The sequence below is a fragment of the Zootoca vivipara genome, chromosome 2 (genome assembly GCF_963506605.1).
Source record: "Zootoca vivipara chromosome 2, rZooViv1.1, whole genome shotgun sequence".
NCBI classification, from domain to species: domain Eukaryota; kingdom Metazoa; phylum Chordata; class Lepidosauria; order Squamata; family Lacertidae; genus Zootoca; species Zootoca vivipara.
Window position 1 is genome coordinate 19,646,930 of NC_083277.1, and position 14,573 is coordinate 19,661,502.

At 45.5% G+C, this 14,573-nt stretch overlaps 1 protein-coding gene across 2 annotated transcripts in view; it reads right to left on the minus strand.

Moving 5' to 3' along the window:
* CAMK1 (calcium/calmodulin dependent protein kinase I) overlaps nt 1–14,573 on the minus strand; it is a 54,229-nt gene continuing 39,656 nt past the window's right edge. For both annotated transcript variants that reach the window (XM_060271243.1, XM_060271244.1), the window contains exons 6-12: nt 13,013–13,139; nt 10,846–10,921; nt 9,107–9,219; nt 8,695–8,773; nt 6,539–6,626; nt 4,560–4,656; nt 1–2,695 (exon numbers count right to left, since the gene is read on the minus strand). In XM_060271243.1, coding sequence (XP_060127226.1) covers nt 2,631–2,695; nt 4,560–4,656; nt 6,539–6,626; nt 8,695–8,773; nt 9,107–9,219; nt 10,846–10,921; nt 13,013–13,139 — 645 coding nt within the window. In that variant the 3' untranslated portion in view covers nt 1–2,630. The remainder of the gene's footprint in view (nt 2,696–4,559; nt 4,657–6,538; nt 6,627–8,694; nt 8,774–9,106; nt 9,220–10,845; nt 10,922–13,012; nt 13,140–14,573) is intronic.

A 14,573-nucleotide genomic window follows, 5' to 3' on the forward strand; every position in this document is an offset into this window, starting at 1 on the left:
CTCTTTTATCATCTTTGTTTTTCTTTCACAAGTGTCCTTTCCCCTCATTTTTCTTTTCTTTTCTTTCTTTCTGTCTTTCTTGGTAAAACATCCTCCATTTCTATAGTGGAATTTAAAATTATATTTTGTAACCTGTACCGTGAGAATGCTCTATGGTCAGAGCTAAGCCCTTTAAAATCCTGCTGATTTCAGTGGGAGAGACTTAAGCGTGCTTGTTTCTTCCCCATCAAAATCCATAGGATTTAAAAAGCTGGCTCACGGACCTGTGTGTTTTTTGTTTTTTTTAAATCATCCGGCGATTTGACCTACCGTTCCCTATACCCACCCCTGCCTTTTTTGTCTTGACTATTTCTAGATTGTAAGCTGCTTTGGGCAGAGACCTATTTATTTCTACCCTTTTATAAAGTGCTTAGCTGACTTCGAGGTGCTGTAACAATAACAATAAACAAGTTGTGTCCTCCTGAAACTTTCTTCTTCTAGCCTTCTTTCACCTTTAGAAACAGATCTAGACTCTACTGGGTGTATGCAGTGCCCCCCCCTCGGTTGGTTGCTGGGGGGCATCAGTGGCAGCTTTTCTCCCACCCCTTTGCCCACAGATAGGGTAGATGAAGACATGTGCGCTTTCTTCCTTTTTAATACAAGAACAAGCAACAAAATAGAAACTTCCAAGTTAGAAAGTCCTCTTGGACCAAGAGAGTGCAGAGACAGAGAGAACATGGGCGCAAAATGTGGAGCTGTGAGCATCAAGAGCAGGCAGGAGAGCAAGAGGGGAGGGGGCCAAGCCAGTCTTCTCCAACCTGGTGCGCCTCCAAACGTCGTTGGCCCGTCAACCAGAACTCCCATGACCCCCTAAACATTGGCTGTGTTGGATGGGAGTTGTCGTCCAAAACATCTGGAAGGCCCCAGGTTGGGGAAGGCTAGACTCTTTACACATAGAATCATAGACTCAGAGTTGGAAGAGACCACAAGGGCCATCCAGTCCAACCCCCTGCCAAGCAGGAAACACCAAAACAGTGGGAAGTATCCTGGTTCTGCCAGTTGGGTGGTGCAAAGGCCAGCTTGGATGAAGACGGACCCAGCGCTTTAAGGGCTGCCTCAGTGGGAGCGTCATCTATGGTGTGAACTTCCCTTTTTTTTGCAACTGGCGTTGCAAACGCACCGGCCCAACATCAGCGAGTTGCTTCCCGTGCCGAAACGATGTTTCAACAACCACTCAATCTTGCCTTCCCCCCCTTCTACTCCAGACAGGCCGCCCCAACGTTCAACGTTGTTTCAGGAAAAACAAGAGGCGTACGTGTACTTCTGCAAGTGCGTTCCTTCTTCCCTGACCCCCTGCAAAAAGAAAAATGCAAAACACAAAAGCATTTTAAAAAACAGCTGCAGGATTGCTCTGGAGGCCGATGGTATGGTATGGTATGGGCCATGGGCAGTAACTGACAACGCACCCAAATACAGTTCCCTTTTCCCCATACAGTGGTACCTCGGTTTATGAACACAATTGGTTCCAGAAGTCTGTTCATAAACTGAAGCGTTCATAAACTGAAGCGAACTTTCCCATTGAAAGTAATGGAAAGTGAATTAATCCGTTCCAGGTGGGTCCGCGGCGTTCGTAAACCGAAAATCCGTAAACCGAGGTGTTCCTAAACCGAGGTTCCACTGTAGTTCAACCAGAGCCATACGGAAAATCAGCTAAACTGTTTCTCTCCCACCTCCGCCTATATACACACATATATATTTTAAAATGTACATCTGTGTCAAGGGTAGCTGTGGTTCTATCAAACCACCACTCTTAAAAAAAAATAACATGTCCTCGCCCATAGACAGCCAAATGACACCAGAAGATTGAAACAGCCTTTCAATCTAGCTTTATGTTTCTTGACAGTGGAAATGCATTCCCTCCTTTATCAGGAGGCGCCATCTCAAGATCTAATTGCAAAGGGTCCACAAGCAGCTTTCGTTATCGTTTGTGACATGATTAGGGCGATCTAGAGTTATAAGCGCTGCAGGCTCACTGTTTGTGAACCTGCTTGTTGGGGCTGGAGGTGCATGATTTGAGTGGGGGACTTGGTCAGGGTTTTTTTATTGGGTGGGGGGCTTAGGCATCCCCGAGCTCCACAGCTGGAGACCAACCTCCCCAACCTCCACCTTGACAGCTGCTGCAAAGGGCCTGAGCAGGCCATTGTGTGGTCTTTCGTAGACAACTCCACACGATTGGGCAAGGAGGAGGACGACATTGTCAGCTTGGGTGTGGGGGTCAGCACAGGGCACAGGTAGAGAGAAGAAGAAGAAAGAAGAAAGAAGAAAGAAGAAAGAAGAAGAAGAAGAAGAAGAAGAAGAAGAAGAAGAAGAAGAAGAAGAAGAAGAAGAAGAAGAAGAAGAATCTCCAGGGAAGTGTGTGGCTCATGAAGGATCAGGCCCCATGTCCAGGTTCAGGAGGGCGTGGCTTAACAAGGGAAGTGTTCCCTGCGGTGGGGCTCAGCCACACTTCATTGGGAGGGGTGTGGGGGCAGTCCCAGACCCTCCCCTGGCTCCACTTGTGGTAGCACAGCAGAGTGGGGCTTTGGGCTGCCCACCCCACAATGGGTTGATCCTGACACCGCCATCCGTGTCCTCTGTCCACTGGGGAACGTTCAGTCCCGCGTCTGACGGTGAGAACCATTCCCCAAGGATTCCTCGCTGCTACTGGATGCTGAGCCTGCAGAAGAGAGAAGGGACTGTCATGACCGGGTTAACTGGTACTACAAACACAACACTATAGCACAAAGTCAGCGAGGCGAAGCTGCCTAGCTGCTATCTTCTGGTTAGCATACTATATAAAACAGGGGTCAGCAAACTTTTTCAGCAGGGGGCTGGTCCACCGTCCCTCAGACCTTGTGGGGGGCCAGACTATATTTTTTCGGGGAAAATGAGCGAATTCCTATGCCCCACAAATAACCAAGAGATGCATTTTAAATAAAAGGACACATTCTACTCTTGTAAAAACACCAGGCAGGCCCCACAAATAACCCAGAGATGCATTTTAAATAAAAGGACACATTCTACTCATGTAAAAACATGCTGATTCCCGGACTGTCTGCGGGCCGTATTTAGAAGGCGATTGGGCCGCATCCAGCCCCCGGGCCTTAGTTTGGGGACCCTGATATAAAAGATAGGCTTTTGCACTAGGATATATATAGCACCTTAATACTTTTGTGTTTACACGGAATCCCAGCTGTGAGCAAAACCTCATTTTTTCAGCGATCGTAAAGGGAATCCCTAACAGACCATGCCTAAGTTGCTATTGCCATGCCACCCATATGGCTTCTCATTGACTCTGGCCAAACTGCAAGGTGAAGCAAGGGAGGGGGAACTGCCCCCAAAGGTCAATCAATATACCCAATTTAAGTGTGTGCATAGTGTTCAAAGCATGTAAACTTTTTTTTTTAATAAAAAGAAGAAGTCTGTTTAGTTTTGATATAAAACGAACACACACAGGGGAAAATAACAGTTTAGTTTCAAAACAAGCTGTAACATCCTCCTTCACCCACATTCTACTCCCAAATCTCCCCCCGCCCATTCCTGGGATTGGGGTCAAAGGGGTACAAGTTTTCGTGTGTACAGGTGAAACTCGGAAAATTAGAATATAGTCGAAAAGTGCATTTGTTTCAGTAATGCAACTTACTACTTTTTATTTTAATTTTAATTTTTACAAACGCTTTCTTTTGGAAATTCCACAGTAATAAAACAAATAGTTACAATAATACAAAAATAAGCATCGCTGTTACATTTCATTAATTACATTCCATTTATAATTGACCCACCTAACGACAAATAATTACAATTACAACAAATAAAGGCTGGACATATCTTGCTGGAGAGCCAGCCTGGTGTAGTGGTTAAGAGCGGTAGACCTGTAATCTGGGGAACTGGGTTCGTGTCTCCGCTCCTCCACATGCAGCTGCTGGGCGACCTTGGGCTAGTCACACTTCTCTGAAGTCTCTCAGCCCCACTCACCTCACAGAGTGTTTGTTGTGGGGGAGGAAGGGAAAGGAGAATGTTAGCCGCTTTGAGACTCCTTAGGGTAGTGATAAAGCCGGATATCAAATCCAAACTCCTCTTCTTCTTCTTCTTCTTCTTCTTCTTCGTCTTCGTCTTCGTCTTCTTCTTCTTTGCATGTCATGCATCTATCTCCTATATTGGTTTCACCTTTTAAGTTGCATTACTGGAATAAATGCACTTTTTGACGATATTCTAATTTTCCAAGTTTCACCTGTATTTAATTCGACATCCCTCACTGCTTTCAATTTAGCCATCCAGGTTCCAAATGCAGAATGTCAAACCACACGTTCAACACTGAGGTGAAATGTTACCTCAGGATTTGTCAGTGTCTCCGGGGGGTGGGCTGGGGAATCAAATAGTAAGATCAAACCTTGGCAGATACCAAACACAAATATAAACACCAGCCAAGATTCACCGACGAGGGTCTTCAGGAGAAAATCTGTTTTGGCTCTCTACTGGTGTCACCACAGTACACAGAGGGGGATACCCTGTGGCACCAAAGGCCATTCCCAGCCTCTCACCATTGCTCTCCTGCATGGCTTGACCAGGTCCATCTTGGCTGGTTCCAAGCTGTAGCTTCCTCATATGCCTGACCACAGCAGTTGCATTGAAGGCTTGCTGTGTAGGACAAAAAGAAAAGCAGATTGCTGTCAAAGAGGTGGGAGATGCTGGCTGTGTACACCCTGTTCCCTTAAAGCAGCGGTTCCCAACCTTGGGCCGCCAGCTGTTTTTGGACTACAACTCCCATCATCCCTAGCTAGCAAGACCAGTGGTCAGGAATGATGGGAATTGTAGTCTGAAAACAGCTGGGGGCCCAAGGTTGGGAAACACTGCCTTAAAGCACATCATTTCCCCCCAAGAATCCTGGGAACTGTAGTTTACTGCTGCTGGAATTTGTAGCTCTGCGTGGGATAAAATTATGCACTTCCCAGAATTATTGGGGTGGGAGGAGTCATGTCTTTAAATGTATGGTGTGAATGCAGCCTGTGTGGCAAATGAGACAAACAAAACGAAAGCCTTTTTTTCTTTTCCCTAGCTGTTGGCACCAAGGAAACTCAATACTGCAAATATCTATTCTCAGCTGTGTCACTATAAAAGTATACCTGCACCATGGACCTAAACTAGTTCAATAAGTTGCTTCCTTCCTCCGGGGCATTCCTGGGATGGGGATAGCTAGGAATCTCAAAACAAAATTCTAAAGAGCTCCGAGTTCCTTGGAGACTTTGAGGGAGGTTACCATTCCCATCTGCTTAATTTGTATGCCACTTCCCCACAAAATTGTGCCAAAGTGGTTCACAACATAACAAATGATTCCATCTCTGCCGCATCAAGCAGTTGGTCCTTTACCTCTCTCGCCCCGATCTGGCCACTGTGATCCATGCGACGATCACCTCCAGGCTTGACTATTGTAACTCGCTCTACGCAGGGTTGCCCTTAAAGCTGACCCAGAAACTCCAGCGGGTGCAGAATGCCGCGGCGAGGCTCCTTACAGGGTCCCGGCCGCGGGATCACATTCATCCAGTGCTTTACCAGCTGCACTGGCTCCCGGTGGAGTACAGGATCAGGTTTAAGGTGCTGGTTTTGACCTTTAAAGCCCTATGCGACTTGGGACCCTCGTACCTACGGGACCGCCTCTCCTGGTATGCCCCACGGAGGACCTTAAGGTCCACAAATAATAATATTCTGGAGATCCCGAGTCATAAGATGGCTAGATTGGCCTCTACTAGAGCCAGGGCCTTTTCAGTACTGGCCCCAACCTGGTGGAACGCTCTTTCCCAGGAGACCAGGGCCCTGCGGGATCTGTCATCTTTCCGCAGGGCCTGCAAGACAGAGCTTTTCCGCCTGGCCTTTGGGTTAGACTCAGCCTGACCCCTGTGTTTTCCTCCCTCATGGCTTGGATTTATGGCCTACTTGAAATGAGGCTGCACTTTAAATTTTAATACTGTATTTTAATCTGTATTTTAATTAATTGTTTTTATGTTTTATTGTAATTCTGTTGGTGTCAGCCGCCCTGAGCCCGGTTTTTGACTGGGGAGGGCGAGGTATAAATAAAAATTTATTATTATTATTATTATTAACAGTAAGTATAATGATTTCCCCCCAAAAAAACTTAGCAGGAACAGTTAGCACTAATCATAAAATCAGTAATACAAAAAAAAATCAATCCATACAACTGTATATTAAATACAAAAAATAGGCAAGAGACACTTACATGCCACAAGTAAAGGTTATACTAAGGCAGGCATAGGCAACCTTGGCTCTCCAGATGTTTTGGAACTACAACTCCCATGATCCCTAGCTAACAGGGCCAGTGGTCAGGCATCATGGGAGTTGTAGTTTCAAAACATCTGGAGAGCCAAGGTTGCCTATGCCTGTACTAAGGCAAAGAACAAACATATATTCTGGCGGACAAAGGCTTTGCATTCACATCACAGTCTGATTTGAGCAGGGACAGATTTAAGGCACCCACCTACTGCTTCTCTGCAGGACATGCCCTTACCTTCCACTTGCTCTTGGCAAAATTCTTTTTGATCTGCTCGCTGACTGACTGGTGGATGTTCTTATCTAGTGCGGTGTCTCCGGCAATCCTGGGAGGAAGAGCAGATTGGTTCTTATTAACATGCCCCATAGGAGTGCTTTTGGCCTTTAAAGCCTTCCATGGTCCGGGACCCCTATACACCATATGAACCCACCAGGACCCCAAGATCAACATCTATACAAGGCATCTATACAACGCATTGAAATACCAATACCGGTAGATGCCTCCACCATTCCAAGCGATGCAAGTTGCTAAGAAGAAACAGGACCTAAGGGAGTTACAGGTGGGTAGCCAGCCGTGTTGGTCTGACGTAGTCGAAACAAAATAAAAAAATTCCTTCCAGCAGCACCTTAAAGACCAACTAAGTTTTTATTTTGGTATGAGCTTTCGTGTGCATGCACACTTCTTCAGTTAAAGACCAACTAAGTTTTTATTTTGGTATGAGCTTTCGTGTGCATGCACACTTCTTCAGTGTATCTGAAGAAGTGTGCATGCACACGAAAGCTCATACCAAAATAAAAACTTAGTTGGTCTTTAAGGTGCTCCTGGAAGGACCTAAGGGAATTCCTGTTCCAATCCAGTTCACCTTGTGCCAACTTTGAAAGCCTACAGGCCAACCTTCTCCAAACCAATGCCATCCAGATATCTGGGGCTACAACTCTCATCAGGGACGATGGGAGTACAGTGGTACTTTGGTTTACGAACTTAATCCGTTCCGGAAGTCCGTTCTTAAACCAAAGCATTCTTAAAGCAAGGCGTGCTTTCCCATAGCAGCGGGGGACTCGGTTTACAAATGGAACACACTCAACAGGAAGCAGAACATGTTCTTATTCCAAGGCAAAGTTCACAAACCAAAACACCTACTTCCGGCTTTGCAGCGTTCTTAATCCAAGTTGTTCATAAACTAAGCTGTTCTTAAACCAAGGTACCACTGTACAATGAGAGGCTTAGTCTCAAGTGGGTGCAAGATCACAGCAATATATTCCCGCTTTCTTCCAGTGTGTGTGTGTGTGTGTGTGTGTGTGTGTGTGTGTGTGTGTTTTTTTTTTTAATGCCACTTTTCATAGACAATTATCGTCTCCCATCAATAAGGAGGGGGAAAGAGAAGGCCTACCATCAGGCTTGCAAACTGAAAAGGAAGGAAAGGCGAGAGGAGGGAAAAGGCAGAGGGGAGAGATCGGTTCTGCAACGCTGGAATAAAATGGCGAGCTGCATTTACATCCAGTTCAGACCAGGCTCATCTTCCACGACTGGTGTTCCTGCTCAAATAGCAATTGGCATCCTTTGTTCCTTTGGCCAATGAATGGTGGCCAACGTGCCCTTGCTTCTTGCTTCTGCAGTCCTAGGGCACCAGACAGCTGGGGCTTTATGATCTTTCGGAGAGGGAGGAGGAAAGAAAAAGCAAACTTCCTGCAGCCGCTCCTTCTCTGGCCAGGCTGGTCTCCCCCTGACTTGCCTTTTACAACTGGACAACAGGAGCCAAGAGACCCCCGGCTTGCTCAAAGCCAGCCAAATGGATGATGGGGTGTGGATTCCTTGCCAGAGTGATGCATGCTCTAGTTATCTCCCACTTGGACTACTGCAATGCACTCTACATGGGGCTACCTTTGAAGGTGACCTGGAAACTACAACTAATACAGAATGTGGCAGCTAGACTTGTGACTGGGGGTGGCAAGACCTACATTGGCTCCCAGTACGTTTCCAAGCACAATTCAAAGTGTTGGTGTTGAGCTTTAAAGCCCTAAATGGCCTCGGCCTGGTATACCTGAAGGAGCGTCTCCACCCCCATCGTTCTGCCCGGACATTGAGGTCCAGTGCCAAGGGCCTTCTGGCGGTTCCCTCATGGTGAGAAGTGAGGTTACAGGGAACCAGGCAGAGGGCCTTCTCGGTGGTGGCACCCACCCCTGTGGAACGCCCTCCCATCAGATGTCAAGGAGATAAATAACTATCTGATATTTAGAAAACATCTGAAGGCAGCCCTGTTCAGGGAAGTTTTTAATGTGTGACATTTTAATGTATTTTTAATCTCTGTTGGAAGCCGCCGAGTGGCTGGGGAAACCCAGCCAGATGGGCGGGGTACAAATAATAAATTCTTCTTCTTATAAATTATTACTTACCACGGGTGTTGTAATGCCTGCTCACAGGTGAAGCGTTTCTTAGGATCTCTCTCCATTAAATGCTGGATGAAATCTTTGGCTGAGAGGAGAAAGGAAGTGAATGACGGCCTGACTTAGCAAGCCAGCCAGTGAGCGGTGCCACTGGCCTCCCACAGCACAGATCCATTTGATCCCGTTTATTATTATTTTTAATTAATGGGATATCGACCAATTTATTAATTTTTTAAAAAGCGCACTAAGCTGTTTAGATAAAGCGATCTAAAATATCTGCAAGGAAATACTGATAAAAAACCAAGCAATAAATTTCATCACATCAGCAGCAGTTGTTTTTTTAAAAAATATATACCGTGCATAATATATGCCTTGGTTCTAGCATTTGGCATTTAGAGAAGACACCATTTCCTTTCCTCACCTGATTCTGAAATGTCGTCCCAGTAAGGGGAGTCAAATTCATATTCGGCCTTCAGGATCTGCTCAAAGAGCTTCGTGTCGTTCTCATCGTAGAAGGGGGGATAGCCACACAGTCTGAGGGGAGAAAGTGGGGACGGCATGTGTGACACTCAGAAGGCATGTCGATATACAAACGGGGAGAGTCGGAAATAAATGCATAGGCTGGGAACGAGCAAAAGAGTGTGGGGGAACTGAGGTAAATGGACTGGAAAGTGAGGGGAGAGAAGAAAAAAAAAGACAGAAGGTTACTTCCCTTCTATTGAATGACACATTGCAAATTCCTTTTGTGTAATTGTTCTATATTTCTGGTGATGTTATTGCTGATTTCCTTTTGTTTGGAATTATGATATTCTGCATTGCTGGCTTTTTGCTGTAATAAAAATTGAACTTGAACTTCCTGACCAGGGGATTAGAGGGGTAGAATCGCTGTCAGGGCCGGCCCACCTATGAGGCAAGGTGAGGCGGCAACCACCTCAGGTGGCAAGGTTCACCTGGGCAGCAGAGCCCAAAGTTGATCTTTTCTTCCCCTCCATCTTCCTGAAGTTGACCTCCCCTGACCCCTTGTTCACTGGCGGGGAGAGGGGGAGCCATTTCTGGGTCCGCCTCAGGTGCCGAAATGTCTTTGCCTGGCCCCGATAACAGCAGTCGGACTGTTTTTGTTTGTTTTACGATGGCATCTCTCTTTGGGGGGGGGGGGCTTTTCTATTGTAAACCACCCTGCGATCTTCGGATGAAGGGCGGAACAGAAATTTAATAAATAAATAATAGTTGCAGAAAGAGAGAGGCGGCTGCGTGATGCCCCTCCTAAGCCACTCACTGGCCCATTTTCTTACACAGTAGCAATGGGCAAACCAGTTTATTTTCATGTCATTTGCCTGTGTGTTTACCCGTAAGTCCACTCCAGCCCATTACCAACCGGCTTTTTAAAATGAAAAGTCTGCACGAAAATGTGTACATTTAAATATGTATTTAAAATGTGTCTTCTTTCAAAAAGTTCATTAATAAATTATATACCAGCCTTCATCTGAGGATCACGTTATTTGAGCTAAGGAGATTCAGGAAGTGTAGAAGCAGGTGTACAACTTGAGTTTGAATCCTCTCAGCTTAAGTAGGAAATGTAGATACCTCCCGGAATTGACATGTACAGTCACACCTCTAGATACGAATGCTGTGGGTTGCGTACAACACAGGTTACGAACATGCCGAACCCGGAAGTAACAGAATGGGTTACTTCCAGGTTCGGCAATTCGCGCAGGCGCACCGAATGACGTCATGCACATGCGCGGATTCGGCGCTTCAGGTTGAGTACTGCTCTGGATGTGTGCGGAGCTTCGGAATGGATCCCATTGGCATCCAGAGGTACCACTGTATTTGGTGGCTGGAAGGAAGTAGTAATCCCTAAGAAATGACATACCATCTCTGTGGGTGTAAAGGCTTAGAGGTGGCTCTGATAGTTGAGTTGTAGGCCTTGGTGGGGGGCAATATTATAAAACTTTTCAAGCTGTCCGTAAAGGAGAAATGAGAGGCCCATAAATGAATGGGCAAAAGTAGCTGCGTGGCGTGCTGCGGAAGAAGAGTGGAAGGCAGTGTCCAGCGTTTAGCTGAATAGGACTCCCTTCGCATATGTACATTCAGGAGCGATGGGAGGGAGGGCATCTGGGTCCAGGGCCCACCGCCATCTCAATTCAACTCAGTACGTACAAGATGTAAGCGATGACTCCAATAGACCAGCAATCCACCGCTTTGCTGTAAGGCTTCTGTGCCAACACCTCAGGAGCTGGACCAGACCCAGGAGGGAAAAGAAAGAGGAAGAAAGTGACCATTAGAGATGGAAATTCCCTGTTGCCCAAATGTCGTTTCGGGGCAGAAGGGGAAATACAACCCTTGTATTAGGGATCCCAAAAGGGATGCGGGTGGCGCTGTGGGTTAAACCACAGAGCCTAGGGCTTGCCGATCAGGTCGGGGGTTCGAATCCCCGCAACAGGGTGAGCTCCCGTTGCTCGGTCCCAGCTCCTGCCAACCTAGCAGTTCGAAAGCACATCAAAGTGCAAGTACTGTAGATAAATAGGTACTGCTACAGCGGGAAGATAAACGGCGTTTCCGTGTGCTGTTCTGGTTTGCCAGAAGCAGCTTTGTCATGCTGGCCACATGACCTGGAAGCTGTACGCCGGCTCCCTCGGCCAATAACATGAGATGAGCGCTGCAACCCCAGAGTTGGTCATGACTGGACCTAATGGTCAGGGGTCCCTTTACCTTTACTAGGGATCTCCTTCTAAAGGCTTGCTCTCCCAGGAATTTCTACGCACAAACACACACACACGCCATGCCAGCCATCTCTCCCTTGTAAAGATTTCCCTCTTCCACAACCCCGACTTATAAGCCTCCTCTAAACTTATTTCATCCCTAAGTGACATTCTCGCCAAAGTAGCTAAGTTACAGTCCAGGTTGACCCAATATACAACAGCATGGGCAACAAAACATTGGTGAAACAATTGACAATCAAGCCTTTCGCCCACAAGCTTGTTTCTTGTATTGTTAAAAAGAGGGCTGCCAGAGGAACTTTTCAGTGTATAGATACAGAGCTGCAAACTCACCCCCCACCCTTGGAATATGATATGGTGAGGGACAATCCTGATGGCGTAACTTTGAATTCCTGGCTGAGCTATCAGGAATTAGCTCCAAATGAAATAGGTAGCCCTCTCCCGAGAATCAAAATATATGCTAACATCGTTGAATGGGTTCCCACTGATAAAAGGAATGGAAGCCTTTTTTTTAGACGAAATTGGGTACCTGGATAAAGTGGAAATGACAAGCACAGAGCCTTAAAGGAACTGGAGCTAAAACTGATGTCATGGAACAAAGAAGGTTGGCGTTCAAAGCAGAATAATAAACAGCTATTTTTTTTTAGCAATTTGGTATTATTCTGCTGCAAGAAACATGGCACAATGACTCTGTAATGCTTAACAGATACAAATGTCCAGTGCTTTTTTTTCTTTAAAAAATGTTTAGGGGTACTCCCATTTTGACTCAAGAAAACCACCATTTTATGGTTCAAATCAGGGGGAAATAAATACAGTAAATGGACAAAAGTACAAAGATTCACAAGATGTTTAGGGGCATGCGTACCCCTGCATCCCACCCCAGAAAGAAAGCACTGCAAATGTCACTCACTGACAGCCACTCCCTCAATGAAAAATGGTAGGGCCATTGGGGTCTAGCATGTTTCATCTCTGCAAAGTTGAATGCAACTTATTTCAGCCCACCCCAGGCTGCCATTCTGCCTATGAAATCCCCTGTCCTGTCAAGTCCCAGCAAAGGACTGTTTCAGATATTTCAGTTTATTACGTAACTAGTACCCCTGTGCCAGAAATAAAGCATCAAATCTAAGAGTAGATCCTCATGCATTTATTTTAAACATCTATCTTCCTATTTAATCTGAATTTGCAACTATAAGGGGAGCGGGAAAAGATATAAATATCTCCCTCTGATGTATGAAAAAACTCCACCAATAGTAATTTAAACATATACATTAATGTAAGCAGTCCATACAGTACAGTAGATCATGTACAATGAATGTACATGTTGGGAGGTTGTGGCCAATCATAATTTCACGTGGTGAAACACATGAATGGTGCCCCTCTTACAACGTACACTGGATTTACATGCTTTTTCCTACACTGAAGTGCTATCCATATTTAGAAAGGCACTTAATACGCCCCTCCTGTCAGGCAAGCTGGAGGCAAAATGTAGCCCCACCTCCTCATAAAAAAAAAACCTCTCATGGCACGGAGTGATTTTCTTTGCCAGCCAAATCCACTCTTCTCAATTGGGGTGGGGGGGTGGGGAATAAGAAACCTCTGCAGCTCACCCACATAACCTGGAGTCCCACATGCCGTAGACATGACACTTCCCGAGCCTTCAATCTTTGACAGCCCAAAGTCGCTAATCATGATCTTGGAATCTTCATCCAGACTGTAATAGAGCAGGTTCTCAGGCTAACAAGGGCGGAGAGCAAGGGGGAAAGAGGGAGATAAATTCTGTCAGACCAGAGCTCCAAGTAACAATTTATTTAAAACATTTTTTTAAAAAAAAATCCCGTACTTCAGCACACACACACACACACACAAAGCTCCTAGTGTGGCTTACAGAACAGTAAAAAACAAGACAGTTACTGCCCTCTATGCTTACAGTCTAAAAGGCACAACTCAAAAGGGGAAAGGGATGAGGAGGGTAGAGGAAAACAACCAAACTCAGGCACCAGTTGTTAAAGTGCACTTCTTATAACGGCCAGTTGGGACAATTCAGGTAGCATGGTGGAATGCACAAATAAATTATCCAGGCAGTAGGGGGGAAAGACCATCCTAAGCATCTAAGAAAGAACCCCACACAAAACCAAATAATCAAGACAAGCTTGGTCCAAAAAAGAACATGGAACTATCCTCCACTGGAGGTTTTTAAGCAGTGGTTGGATGGCCACCTGTCATGGATACTTTAGTTGAGATTCCTGCATTGCAGGGGGGGTTGGACTAGATGACCCTCATGGTCCCTTCCAACTCTACAATTCTATTATTCTATAGACATACAGTGGTACCTCGACTTACGAATTTAATCCGTTCCGAACGGACCTTCATAAGTCGAAAAATCCGTAAGTAGAAGCCTATGGGAATTTTTTTTTTAAAAAAAATGTAAGTCGAAGCAACCCCTATTTAAAATTCGTAAGTCGAAAAAATCCTATTCGCGCCACATCCAAAATGGCGGACAGAGCTCTGTTCGTAACTTGAAACATTCGTACGTCGAGTCATTCGTAAGTCGAGGTACCACTGTAAGTAAATTCAATGTGCATAAGAAATGCATGGATTGATCTGTTAAACTTATTTCTAAGAGCTGATTAAATGTAGCCTAGTCACAATAAGATAAACATAATTTTTTTTTGGGGGGGGGGGCGGACATTACACAATACATTATTTAAGATACCAATTCTTTTTCTCCTGGAGCTCATTAGCCCCTCACAGAACTAAAGTTCCCTGAGGGAAGAGGTCAAGCTTCAATAGTTAAATTGTAAGTGTGTAATGTTAAATGCCTGCCAACCATGAGACTTGAGATTCTTGAAATCTTACTGCTCATAATGGAATTAGCAATTATGATGTAAAGCGAAGGGGGAGGGGAAACCTCAGAGGTTAGGCCAAGCAACGGAAACATCAAAATGCCAAAACTAGATGTTTTCTACCTTATTGCCTGAAAGCTTTTATCACTCTTAAAAGAAGCAGCTAAGAAAACACCGTTTCTACAAGAGAGAGCTGGAACAGTCCACACTCTCAAGTTATGTAAAATAATCCCAGACTAATTGCTCTGATCTGACGCCACTTGGCATCCACGACAATGACAAAGACTTCAGAGAAATCCTGAACTGGATTTCAAAACTGTGGACC